This window comes from Hypanus sabinus, chromosome 1 (genome assembly GCF_030144855.1).
Source record: "Hypanus sabinus isolate sHypSab1 chromosome 1, sHypSab1.hap1, whole genome shotgun sequence".
NCBI classification, from domain to species: Eukaryota; Metazoa; Chordata; class Chondrichthyes; order Myliobatiformes; family Dasyatidae; genus Hypanus; species Hypanus sabinus.
This window is the reverse complement of record NC_082706.1, coordinates 33,880,122-33,892,484: the sequence shown is the minus strand read 5'-3', so window position 1 is coordinate 33,892,484 and position 12,363 is coordinate 33,880,122. Positions and strand designations below refer to the sequence as shown.

Genomic DNA, 12,363 nt, shown 5'->3' with positions numbered 1-12,363 from the left:
AGGTTGTTGCGTTTTGCTCCAGATTCCGGCATCAGCAGTCTCTTGTGTCTCTGGTGTACGGTATTTGCTGATTCTTTAACACAGGGTTCCCTCACACCTTTGCTGCCTCTGTTAAACGGTGAACCAGATGAGACATAAATATAGCTCAGAAACAACACTGAACTCTAGTAGTAGGAAAATCCAGTGAGAGATGCAAGGAGTCAGTGGGAACATTTGAACAGGCCCACACCAGCCTCTCTAGGGAAGGTGGATGTCTTAATGGAACATCCACCCCAGGGGGTCATTCCCCTCCCCTTCCCTTCCCACCTCTCTCAGTATTCTGATGTAGATGCAAGAGACTTTGCAGGTAGACGAGAAGATCTGCAAATGCTGGAAATCCAAGCCCCACACACACAAAACACTGGAGGAAATCAGCAGGCCAGGCAGCATCGATGAAAAAGAGTGAACAGTTGCCGTTTTGGGCCAAGACCCTTCATTGGGATTTTGCAGATGCTAGAAATCTTGAGCAACACACACACAAAAACACTGGAGGAACTCACCAGGCCAGGCAGCATCTAGGGAAATGAATAAACAGTTGATGTTTCAGACCAAGATCCTTCATTAATATTCTATTGTAATTGGAAATAATGGAAATAAATAGCTGGATCGTGGACATTGTTTAATTATCCAAGCGATGGTCCTCTTAAGGCCATTCAAGTCACAAAGCTGTGGATGGATTGGCCTGGTACTGAGCCAGAAGTGAAAGGAACCATCACTCAGTACTGATGAGAATTGACACGTGCTGAATGTGCATTAACATATAGTCACATTAACAGGCACACGTAAACATGTACAAGGACTACTGGCCCACTTCACACATTACTTGGCAGAGCCTTGTTTAGAAACAAGTAGGTTGTTATCCTCTCCATCCCAATACCGTAATGTATAATTTAGTCCCTGCAAAACTGCTTCTCTCAAGTGATCACTGTTATTACATTTAATTACAATCATTAGGCAAGAAGGAGATGGCCCATTGTTTTACATTGGAGGTGATGGAGAAAGGATAAAGAGGTTTTGTTTGACACGTAGTGTTCCCCCTTGTTGTGGTTTTAAATCTCCCATTAGCAGACCCGCCTTTATTTGGACTGGTATCTAAAACCTTGGTGACACCCTCGATATTGTTCCAACTGCCCAGGGACCCGGGTCAATGGATCAGTATCCAAAGCCTTGATGACGCCATTGATGTTGTCTCCAACTGCCCAAGTGCTCAGGCCCTTTTGTGACTCAGGGTCCTGGCTCCCTGAATCTTTGCCTTCCCGGAGTTCCACTCCCAATTCATTCCAGCCATGGGACAGGTGCCACAGATCGCTGGCGTGATATCGGCAAGGGAGATGGATGAATAGGTAGGAATTCCTCATCAGGAAATCCTCCAGCACTAATTGAGGTTTGATTTTCTTCTGTCTGTGTGTGTCTGGGTAGACTGTCTCTTGTAACTTTGAGCCAGCAGGGTTAAGTTCTGCTCTCTCGCGTGGTGTAGGGAACAGGCTGCCAATTAGGGCATAGCAAGTTCCCAGAGACAGGGACGTGACCCGACCAGGGCACTGGGAGGACTCCCGGCTCCCTCGTGGATGTTGCTTCGTGTCTTTCACTGCAGTCACTCTCCTGAAAGGCAGTGCGCCCAAGCAGGCCCCTCCCCGGCACTCTCTGAAGCCTGAGCCTCGATTTGTTTCTCAGTACTTGACGTGAAGGCGATGTGGTGGTAGTTTCACAAGGCTGGAGCACCTGTGGGGCACCAGGGCATGAGGTGCTGGGTGGAGAGGAAGCTCGGACCGCAGGGCAGCTCCGCCACAGTGACCATCAGTGTCCGTGAGCCAGTGCGTGAGAGTGAGGGACAGTGCACAAGTATTGCGAAGAGGATTCCAAACCCCTCACCACTTTAGACTCACAGGATATTCTGTAGATGCTGGAAATCTTGAGCAACATGCACAAAACGCTGCAGGAATTCAGCAGGTCAGGAAGCATCTATGGGCAGACATAAACAGTTGGCATTTCAAGTCCTGTTAGAGTCATGGAAAAGTACAGCACAGAAACAGGCCTTTTAGCCCATCTGATCCTTGCCAAAGCCATTTAACCTGCCTGCTCCCACCAACCTGCTTCAGAACCATAGCCCTCCATGCTCCTACTATCCATAGAAACATAGAAAACCTACAGCATAATACAGGCCCTTCGGCCCACAATGCTGTGCCGAACATGTACTTCAGAAATTACTTAGGATTACCCATAGTCCTCTGTTTTACTAAGCTCAATGTACCTATCCAAACGTCTCCTAAAAGACCCCATTGTATCCGTCTCCACCACCGTTGCCGGCAGCCCATTCCATGCACTCACCACTCTCTGTGTAAAAAAAAAACAACTTACCCCTGACATCTCCTCTGTAACTATTTCCAAGCACCTTAAAACTGTGCCCTCTCGTGTTGGCCATTTCAGCCCTGGGAAAAAAACCTCTGACTATCCACAAGGTCAATGCTTCTCATCATCTTATACACTTCTATCAGGTCACCTCTCGTCCTCCGTCGCTCCAAGGAGAAAAGGCCAAGTTCACTCAACCTACTCTCATAAGACATGCTCCCCAATCCAGGCAACATCCTTGTAAATCTCCTCTGCACCCTTTCTATGGCTTCCACATCCTTCCTGTAGTGAGGCGACCAGAAATGAGCACAGAACTCCAAGTGGGGTCTGACCAGGGTCCTATATAGGTCTAGTAAACCTGCTCTAAATGTGAACACGCTTGCATCCTCAAATGAGAGGACCACAGCACTCCAGATGAACTGAAACAGCCTTCCTCCTTTCGGATTCTTTCTCACTCCTCCTACCTCCCTCATACGGAGGGAATGAGGGAAAACCAATGGATATGGAGGTTTTCAACAAGGCAGAGTTGTTGAACAAAATTGAGGCCCTCCACTGGTTGGGATCAACCATGGATGTAGTGTCCTAGTTGTCTACAGGACAGTATGATAAGGAGAGCAAGCTGTTGCCCATGTAACAGGCTCCCCCTCTCCACGCAGCAGATGAATCCAAAGGAATTGCAGAGAGCAGTACCACTTGGCATCACTGGCATTGCCAGTCAGCGCTGAACTCAGCGTAGGACTACCTTAGGGAGTTCCGCTCCGGATATTTCCTCGGGGTTTACTCCTGAAGCCTTTCCCGTGGGTGGCTGAAGAACTGAAAATAGTTTAATTTTCACTCCCAGCTGCCTCTTACAGCAAGCAAAACGGCTCTGAATTGCCTTACTACTTATTCCTTGCCAACTATCGGTGGCAGAAGTTATATCTTTTTGCGCACAGAAGTGCATAACCGACGTTATTAAAAACCTGTTTGCTCTAAGCACGGTGTAAAGTCTAATGGCCGTGCAGGTCCACATAACTGATGTTAGTTAGAACTGATTCAGCAGCAGCCTCCTGACCCAATTAAGCGGCATAGTGTCCCAAATAAACGAAGGGAATCTCAGCTATTTTCTTGATTAGTAAGAGTCATCGCAAATAAGCGGCTGCCCTGATTAACTGAATCCATTGTCTTTGATTGGAGATCTTGTGAGTTTCCTGTAGCTTTTCCTTGTCATGCTTTACCCACTCTGTGATCCCTGGTAACACCACATCACAGGTTTGGCTCATCTTGCGTCTTGTGTGAGCTTCCTTGCCGGGAGAAGTTAGGTGATGGGAAGGGGGCGCCGGGCAGTGAAGCAGAGAATGCTGAGACCCCTCGGGCTCAGCGCCAGAAGTTACAAGCAACGGGGGTGTAGTTCTTTTGAGCTGATGTTCTTGAGTTGCAGCCCTTATGGGCAAAAGGGCCATTCTAGCTAAAAGACAGAATGGGAAGGAGCGTCAGAGCAAACACAATCTTTTATTTCAGCTCTTCTTTCCTTGAGTCACTCCAGTGTCCTTGATTCCCCCTAACACCCAGAAATCTGCCTTCAGAATACTCAGTGACTACCTTGGGTAAAGAATTCCAAATATTCATCATGCTCTGGTTGAAGAACCTTCCTGTCTGTCATTTATGGCTGACCTCTTGTTCTGAGACCAAGTTAGACCCCTGGAGCTAAACTCTCTGCCAAGGGGACACATCTATTGAGAGAATAACATGTGCAAAATACTGAAGGAACTCAGCAGGTCAAGCAGTGCCAATGGAAGCAAATTCCTGCTGCAGGGTCTCGGCCCGAAACATTTTCCTCCGCGGATGTTGCCTGACTCTCTCAATTCCTCCAGCATTTTGTGATCCACATTTCCGGCATCTACTGAATATCTTGTGCCTCGGGCATTTTGTGTGGTTCTTTGGGATAGCCAGCATTTGCTCTAAGTTCTTTGGAGTACTGGCCCAGTTGGACCACTGTTAGAGGGACCAGTGTGGTCTACCTCCCTGACCCTGGACTCAAAGTTCAAAATAAATTTTATTGTCAAAGTACATATATGTCACCATATACAACCCTGAGATTCATTTTCCTGCGGGAATAGTCAGCAAATCTATAGAATAGTAACTATAACGGGATCAATGAAAGGTCAACCAGAAGACAACAATGTGCAAATGCAAATATAAGTAAATAGCAATAAATAATGAGAACATGAGATAATGAGATAAAGAATCCTTAAAGTGGCTGTGGGAACATCTCAATGATGGGCCAAGTGAGGATAGTTATCCCATTTAGTTCAAGAGCCTGATGGTTGAGGGGTAGTAACTGTTCTTGAACCTGGTGGTGCAAGTCCTGAGGCTCTTGTACCTTCTACCTCATGTTAGCAGTGAGAAAAGAGTATGACCTGGGTAGTGGGGATCTCTGATGATGGACGCTGCTTTCCTACGACAGCGTTTCATGCAGATGTGCTCACTGGTTGGGAGGGCTTTACCATGATGTACTGGGCAGAATCCACTACCTTTTGTAGGAATTTCTGTTTCTTGCAGTGAGATGGGTGCTGCTGCTGGCTCTCAGAGATTTTTGCATGGTTTCTGATGCTCCGTCGTTGGATTGTCCCAGGCTGATGAGAGGTGGCGGGCAATGGAGCGGGGATATGGGGCAGGAGAGAGCCTTTCACCTTTCACGCTTTCCAGTGGTTGGTGAAGCAAGTGAGATCAACTGCAGCCAGCACCCAGTGGCCACTCCATTAGCCCCCCCCCCCCCCGACAGGCGGTGGTGAGTGAGCCTCAACTGTCGGCTGCTCCAGTCCGAGTGGGAAGCGTTTGTGTCCCACGTGTTGCAGCTGGACAGGGTGGTCCAGGGTTTCAGACGCAGTGAAGGTGAGTGGTGTGTGATGGAGTCAGCTGCTGCCGGGCACTAAGCATGCAGGTCCTTGGAGGTGGTAGATGTAGGTTTGATCTTAGACGCCGAGGTTGAACATGGATGGTTATGGAAGTCCCACACAGTGTCGGAAGGATGGTCCTTGTGGCTTATTTGCCAATGGTATCTGCGAGCTGAAGAGGATGGGCTGGGAGAGAGACAACACAGGGTACTTCCTCTGACTTCTTCTCAGCCAGATGCACTGGATACATTCTCTCCCTTGGAAGAAGTGGGGTACGACCCAGTCACAAGCTTTAAAGACTTGGGAATGATCATTGCCTTGGTATTTGTTTAAAAATCGGTGAACCAAAAATCTGAAATTACCTTCCAAGTGACTGCATGTGTCCCTGTGCTCGCCCACTCTCTCAGTAGATGTCTTTCCTTAACCTGTACGAGGCTTCCAGCTGAGGCAGGGGTCTGATTGCCAGTGTACGGAGCCAGCATCACCTGGGTGTTTGTTGTGTCAAAAACAAACTGTCCGTTTCTTCCTCCTCTGTAGTGGTTTCTCCTGTTCTCTCCTGCAACATTTACTGGTCCTATGGTTCTCCCCCTCCCTCTCCCTATCCCCACCCTCCTCCCTCACCTGTCTCTCCCTGTCCTTCTTTGTTTTACAGTCACTGTATCCATCAGATTCTAGACAGTGTTAATCACATTCACCAACATGACATTGTACACAGGGACCTGAAGGTCAGTATCTTCTAACATTTACAGAAATTAAATAAAAAGAGAACAAAAAAAAATTAAAATAATGATACGCTTGAGTCTAAAGTAATGTGATGTGTACAGGTGCAGAGTTTATTCTGCCTCTTGTTATTCGTTTGTCCTCTTTTGTGTCGTTATTTTACATTTTTTTTTTAAAGGCCTCCTCTGCATGGCTCTTTCTACCATCCCAAAAGTCTCTTGGGTTCTAGGCTGTGAGAGGCAGTTGAAAGGGAAACCATCAGGCAGAGGGGGGGGGGGGAATTAATAATCGGCCTTCCCTCCCCAATCGCTCACCTCCCCTCCCTCCACACCCCAACCTACATTACCCTCACCTCGAGTGCAAGGTTTAAAACAAAATTTGAAGCTTCTTGTGCGTTTTCAGAGATGTCCACTGACCCACGGCCCAAAGAAAAAATGCCTTCCCCCCCCCTTTGAAATCAAACAAAATCTTGTTCAAACGGTATCCTCTTGGTGGCCTTTGAGACTTCAAGGGCATGACTGCACTTCAACCCCCCCCCACCCCCACCCCTTCTCGAGTCTGTCACGCTTTATTGCTCTTGACAATGTTCTTTCAGGGATGCACAGACTGGTCTGTGGCCAGGGCCAGGCACGAGCTTGTACCCACTTCCGCCTCCTGGTGGCAGCCACAGCAACTGCAGTCCTGGGGTCAGTGGCAGGGGCTGCCGAGGGTCAATGATATCGTCAGGCAACATTGAGGGTCAGAGAGGGGCTTACGGCCAACAGCAGGGTCGGTGGGGGTCAGAATCAGGGTTAATATCACTGGCTTATGTTATGAAAATTGTTTTTGGGCAGAAGTACATTGTAATACATAATAAAATAATTGTAAATTTAAATAAGAAAAATATTTTTTTTTAATTAACTTTAGTAAATAGTAATAAAAAGAGCAAAAAAATTGAAATATCGAGGCAGTGTACAAGGGTTCATTGTCCATTCGGAATCTGTTGGTGTACAGTGGGGTCAGAGTTCGGACACTGCGGGTCAGCGAGGTGGTTGGAAGGCTGGTCACTAAGCGTCCATAGCAGGGTTGGACTCCAGGGTGGATGCTGTTTTAGATGTCACAGCTGGCTTTTTGGGTCAGCTGCATAGGGAAAACATTTGGAGGTGTTTCTGACCAGGCCCGGAGGGGGCAGGTTCCAGGGGCTGCCGTTACTGAAGCCGTCACAGGGGTCTGTCGGACATTGGGTGCCAGTGTTGCGCTTGTAGCTGTTGAGCAGCACCTGGTCCTCGCTCCGTGGACAAGCCCCATATACTGCCCCATATACTGTGGGTCCACTCACTGCAATAGCTGCCCGGAGCCTGATTAGAACAAGCCCGGGGGAGCCCCACACCGTCACAGGGGTCTGTCGGACATTGGGTGCCAGTGTTGCGCTTGTAGCTGTTGAGCAGCACCTGGTCCTCGCTCCGTGGACAAGCCCCATATACTGCCCCATATACTGTGGGTCCACTCACTGCAATAGCTGCCCGGAGCCTGATTAGAACAAGCCCGGGGGAGCCCCACACCGTCACAGGGAGAACGTGTAACCTCCACACAGACAGATCCTTATCAAACCCAGGTCTCTGAGCTGTGAAGGTTGGATTTTACCCTCTTCGTTGGTCAGGACAGTTAGAGATGGACTATGAATGCTGGCTTTGCCAGCGACATCCGTGCTGGGAAACTGAATGATAAAGCAAATTAGGTCCCTGAAAGAGGGGAGTGACAGAAGTGGAGAAAGCTGGGGAGATTCAGCAGGTCAGGCAGCATCTAGGGAGACTCAGCGGTCAGGGAGTGTTTGGGAAGACTCAGCAGGTCAAGCAGCGTCTGAGGAGAGAGAGAGAGAGACGGGGCAGATGCCGCTCGGGAGGTGGGGTTAGGGTCAGGCTTCTCTGTCCCCCATGTTCTGCTGCTGTTGTCACCAGGCCACCCAGAGAAAGAATCTGCCAGACAGAGCGGGCGACAAAGTCAGCCCAGGGAAGGCACCACGCGACCACAAGACAGCGACCGGCTGAGTGGGCATTGTCCGTGGAGGGAGGGCAAGGGTGCTTTTCAGGGTGGCCGCCTTGACGTGTGTCCTGATGGGAGGCCGCCAGCCTGAAACCCCCCTGAACCGCTTCTCCCTTCTCGCTCTCTGCCCGTCTGCCGGAGTGTCTCCCGTCGCCTCAGACGCCCAGGGTCGGTAGTCTTCCGCTGTAACGCACCCTGCCGCAGTGCGTGTCTACATTTGGCTCTGTGGACAGCACCCCTCCCCGCCCTTGCTCTGTCTGACAGACTCCCAGTGTGGTGCGGATCAAAAACAATCTCAAAACTACTCTAAAGGGGGGGGGGGGTTAATTGAAAATGAAAACGAAAATAAATCTGGTAACAGAATTTTGCCTTCTGAGGGATGGGGTTCAGGTGTGCCTGCTGGTTGAGCCAGCCTGGGTTTAGTCCTGTCTTGCTCTGGCACACCCCTTCCGCTGAGATGAGATGTGTTGAGACTGCACCAGTCTGTGCCACGTTAGACTCACCTGCAACTAACACGCCCCCTGGTGTTTGCATGCAGTCATTGCATCCAACAGATCCTAGAGGCCGTGCTCCACTGCCACCAGATGGGGGTTGTCCATCGAGACCTCAAGGTGAGTTCCGCCGTAGCAGCGACGCCAAGGTCGTAACCCTCGCAAGCCACGTCTTTTTTACATCCTCCGGTGAACCGTTCTCAACTCCTCTGCTACTCTGCCGGTCTGGTAACTTTAATGCAGAGCGGGCCGCAGCCAGTCCTTCCCGGGGATGTTGCAGCAGGATTTCAGTTGCTGAGGGGGGACGGGAGCCTCATGACCTGGGAAGGGTGTGCACTCTTCCGGAAAGTGGCAGCAGTCCGTCTCCTAGATTTGGTGTTCCTGGATGTTCTGAGGACAGGGTTCCAACCCCCAGTTTGCCGGAGTGGAATATGGACCGGCGTTTCCAGTGATTAGCTGTGGACCGCCTGTCCCAGGCTGCCCAGGAACCTCCAACGGCAGTAGTCTCAGTTCACGCCCAAATCTCGCTTAGGGTGTGTGGGATAAGTCTTGTAGGAGGGCAAAGGAGGCCTAGGGAACAAGGAGTGTGGGTATTGTTTGAGGGCAAAAACAGACTAGTGAAACCTTAGTCTAGTCAGCAATGTAGATCCAGGTCCTGATCGATTCCTGAACTTCAGCCCAGTGAGGTGGTAACCGGGCCGACAGCAGACGAGTCTTTCCAAATGCACGGCAGGCTGTGGGAAGGGGATGCAACCCTGATGCTGCAAAGGTTAATTTGGAGGGTTTTTTCCCCCAGTGGGAATAGGATTTCGGCTTTTGGGGCTCTTGTTAAGGTCACGACCTTGTGTTCAGACCACAGCAGCACCTGAGCGCAAGGTTGGCAGAAAGCTGGCCACCATCCCGTCACTTCAGACTCCCTCCGGAGTGCACCCCTGGTAAAGTGCTGCTGTCTGGGTGGGTGGTAAAGGCCAGGAAAACCAATTACCTGTTTGGATTGGTGGCCTAGTGCTGCAATAAAATTACCAGCAAAGCACTTTCTCTTTCTCTCTCTCTCTCTCTACCCCTCTTCCTCCCTCCCTGACCCCCCCTCTCTCTCCTGTCCCCCTTCCCCTCTCTCCCTGTTCCCCCTACTCCTCTGTCTCTGTCCCCTCTCCCTGTCTCTCTCTCTCTCTCTCTCTCTCTCACTCTCCCTGTCTCTCTGTCTGTCTCTCTCCCTCTTTCTCTCTTCCTCCCTCTCTCTCCCCCCTCTCTCTCTCCCTCTCTCACTCTCCCTGTCTCTCTCTTCTCTGTCTCCCTCCCTCCCTCCCTCTCTCTCTCCCTCTGTCTCTCTCTCTCTCCCTCTCTCCCGCTCTGTCTCTGTAGCTTGAGCTTTGCTGATCCCGTTGCTGCCTGCTTGCCTTTCCTGGCTGGGAAAGCTGCTTTACAGGGTGCATTGGAAATTGCATGGCAGCTTTGAATTGGAATGTGTGCTGTCTGCTGTCTGCTCGCTTGATCTTAATGCTGAGGATTCGTACATTTACATCAGTGTCTTATGTGCACATAATACTGTAAAAGACAAATGTCTTTATTTAAAAATAAATTAATATATTTATGCATATACTTGTTTGTATAAAACACAAAGTGTTCACAGAGTGTTTTGTTGTGTGCGTGTGTTAAATTTTTGCCATTTCACTATTTCTTAATGTACGTGATTGTTGGGGGTCGTTTTGAGATCTTACTGTGTTCTGTGGATTCAGTGCAATTCATCGATCAGGGCGTCCACCACCTCACCGCAGGATCTGTCCACTCTGGGGCTGCTTCTGCCCGAGTCCCTGACAACTTGGCCTATGTGTGAAGCCCTACTCCCCCGCCCCCACAATCTGCCTCTGGCAGTCCAAACTGGCCCCCACCTCCATGCCAGTGGGTGATCACAGTTTCCTCTCTACTCCTGCACTCTCTCTTCCCTGCTGTCTTCAGCCCCCAGATCAACACCCCTTCCTCCAACGTTCTCCTGGACAACCTGGTCACTAGATCAACCCTCCCTCCCTACCCTGGACAACCCAGTCACTAGATCAGCCCTCCATCCTTTCCTCCCTCCCTTTCTCTGGACAACCCGGTCACTCGATCAACCTTCCCTCCTTCCCTCATTCTCTACCCCTGGACAACTCCATCACAAGATCAGCCCTCTGTCCTTCCCTCCCTTCCCCTGGACACCCCGATCACTAGATCAGCTCCCCACCTTCCCTCCCTCCTGTTTCTTTGCCCCAGGGTGACATCTACCCAAGCCCCAGAAAGGCAAGGCCCTGTGTTCTGTGCCTTTCCAGCTCCTGCTCCATCCCAAAGTCAGTGAATAACACGTCTCAGACACAGGCTCCACCCTTGTCCTGACGTCACTGAACCCTCAGGTTGAGCTATGCAGGGTGAATGTTGGCCTGAGGCAGCCCCTGTGACCCTTGCCTCCGCTCACTCACTACCCACAAGACCACCTCCGCCCTCACGACTCTCAGGCCAATCTTCCTGGGTGAGTATCGGGTTATTCCCAGCCACACCCTGAAGATCAGCTCCTAGCTGGAGCGCAGGGTGATGACACTGAAATCCTTCAGCCACAACACAAAATTAGAAATGTTTCTTGCATGAATCATTCAACTGAATTAAAAAAATTTAAGATAATAATCCACAGAGAAATAAAATCAAAGTTCTTGTCTGTTTTAATATCTAAGTTTACAAACACACCCGCCTGCTCCTTTTCCTTGATGTTTCAAGGGGACATGGATCCTCAGAGCCCGGTTACTCTCCATAAGTCTGGGCAACAAGGCCTCGGACTGTAGGAGACTATGCCTCCTCACCTGCACAATTCCCAGATTCCGATCTCCGGTTTCCTTCCCCTTCCCAGCCATCGGAAGTGAGTCTGGCACGACTCTGGGATTGATTCTGGCTTCTGGAGGTGTGACTCCTCAGCCTGTGGGTGTTTGTGGCCACAGATTTACCTTGTTTTCCTCCGCCCCCACAATTTGAACATAGAAATCGACAGCACATTACAGGCCCTTCAGCCCACAATGTTGTACCGACCATGTAACCTACTCTAGAAACTGCCTAGAATTTCCCTACTGCATAGCCCTCTACCTTTCTAAGCTCCATGTACCAATCTAAGACCCTATGGTATCCGCTTCCACCACCATCACTGGCAGTGCATTCCACACACCCACCACTCTCTGTGTGGAAAAACTTACCCCTGACATCCCCCTATACCTACTTCCAAGCACCTTAAAACTATACCCCCTCGTGTTAGCCATTACAGCTCTGGGGAAAAGATTCTGACTAATTCTGACTATTAATGCCCCTCATCATCTCATACACTCTTATCAGGTTGCCTTTCATCCTCCGTCTCTCTAAGGAGAAACCAAGTTCATTCAGCCTGTTCTCATAAGGCACCCTCTCCAATCCAGGCAACATCCTTGTAAATCTCCTCTGCACCCTCTCTATTATTTGAGCACTATCTTTGAACTGGCAGTCACTCTGAGCACCGAGCTTGAGGATAGGAAGTTGTTATTTCCACCACCCTCCTGCCCCCAGACCTGTTCCACCCTCCTAAGAGTCTGAAGGAGGCCACAGGCCATCTAGACCATGCCAATACAATTTAAACAGCCTACTCCCATTGACTTGCACTGGGACAGTAGCCCTCCGTACCCTTGCCATCCATGTACTTATCCAGACTTCTCTTAAAGGTTGAAATTGAGCTCACGTGCACCACTTGTGCCAGCAACTCATTCCACACTCTCATCACCCTCTGATGAAGAAATTTTCCCTCATGTTCCCCTTGAACTTTTGATCTTTTGCTCATAACCCATGACCTTTGGTTGTTGTCCCACCCAACCTAGCAGAAGATA

General features: G+C 49.9%; 1 protein-coding gene across 12 annotated transcripts in view; it reads left to right on the top strand.

Annotated features, from left to right (window-relative positions):
• The window catches only part of LOC132392501 (calcium/calmodulin-dependent protein kinase type II subunit beta), a 316,023-nt gene that overhangs the window by 193,168 nt on the left and 110,492 nt on the right, over positions 1–12,363 (top strand). For 8 of the 12 annotated variants that reach the window (XM_059966521.1, XM_059966502.1, XM_059966512.1 and 5 more), the window contains exon 6: positions 8,545–8,617. In XM_059966521.1, the coding sequence (XP_059822504.1) occupies positions 8,545–8,617 (73 nt within the window). Of the gene's footprint in view, positions 1–5,916; positions 5,990–8,544; positions 8,618–12,363 lie in introns of all 12 variants that reach the window. The other 4 variants (XM_059966537.1, XM_059966492.1, XM_059966530.1 and 1 more) reach the window with 1 other exon arrangement.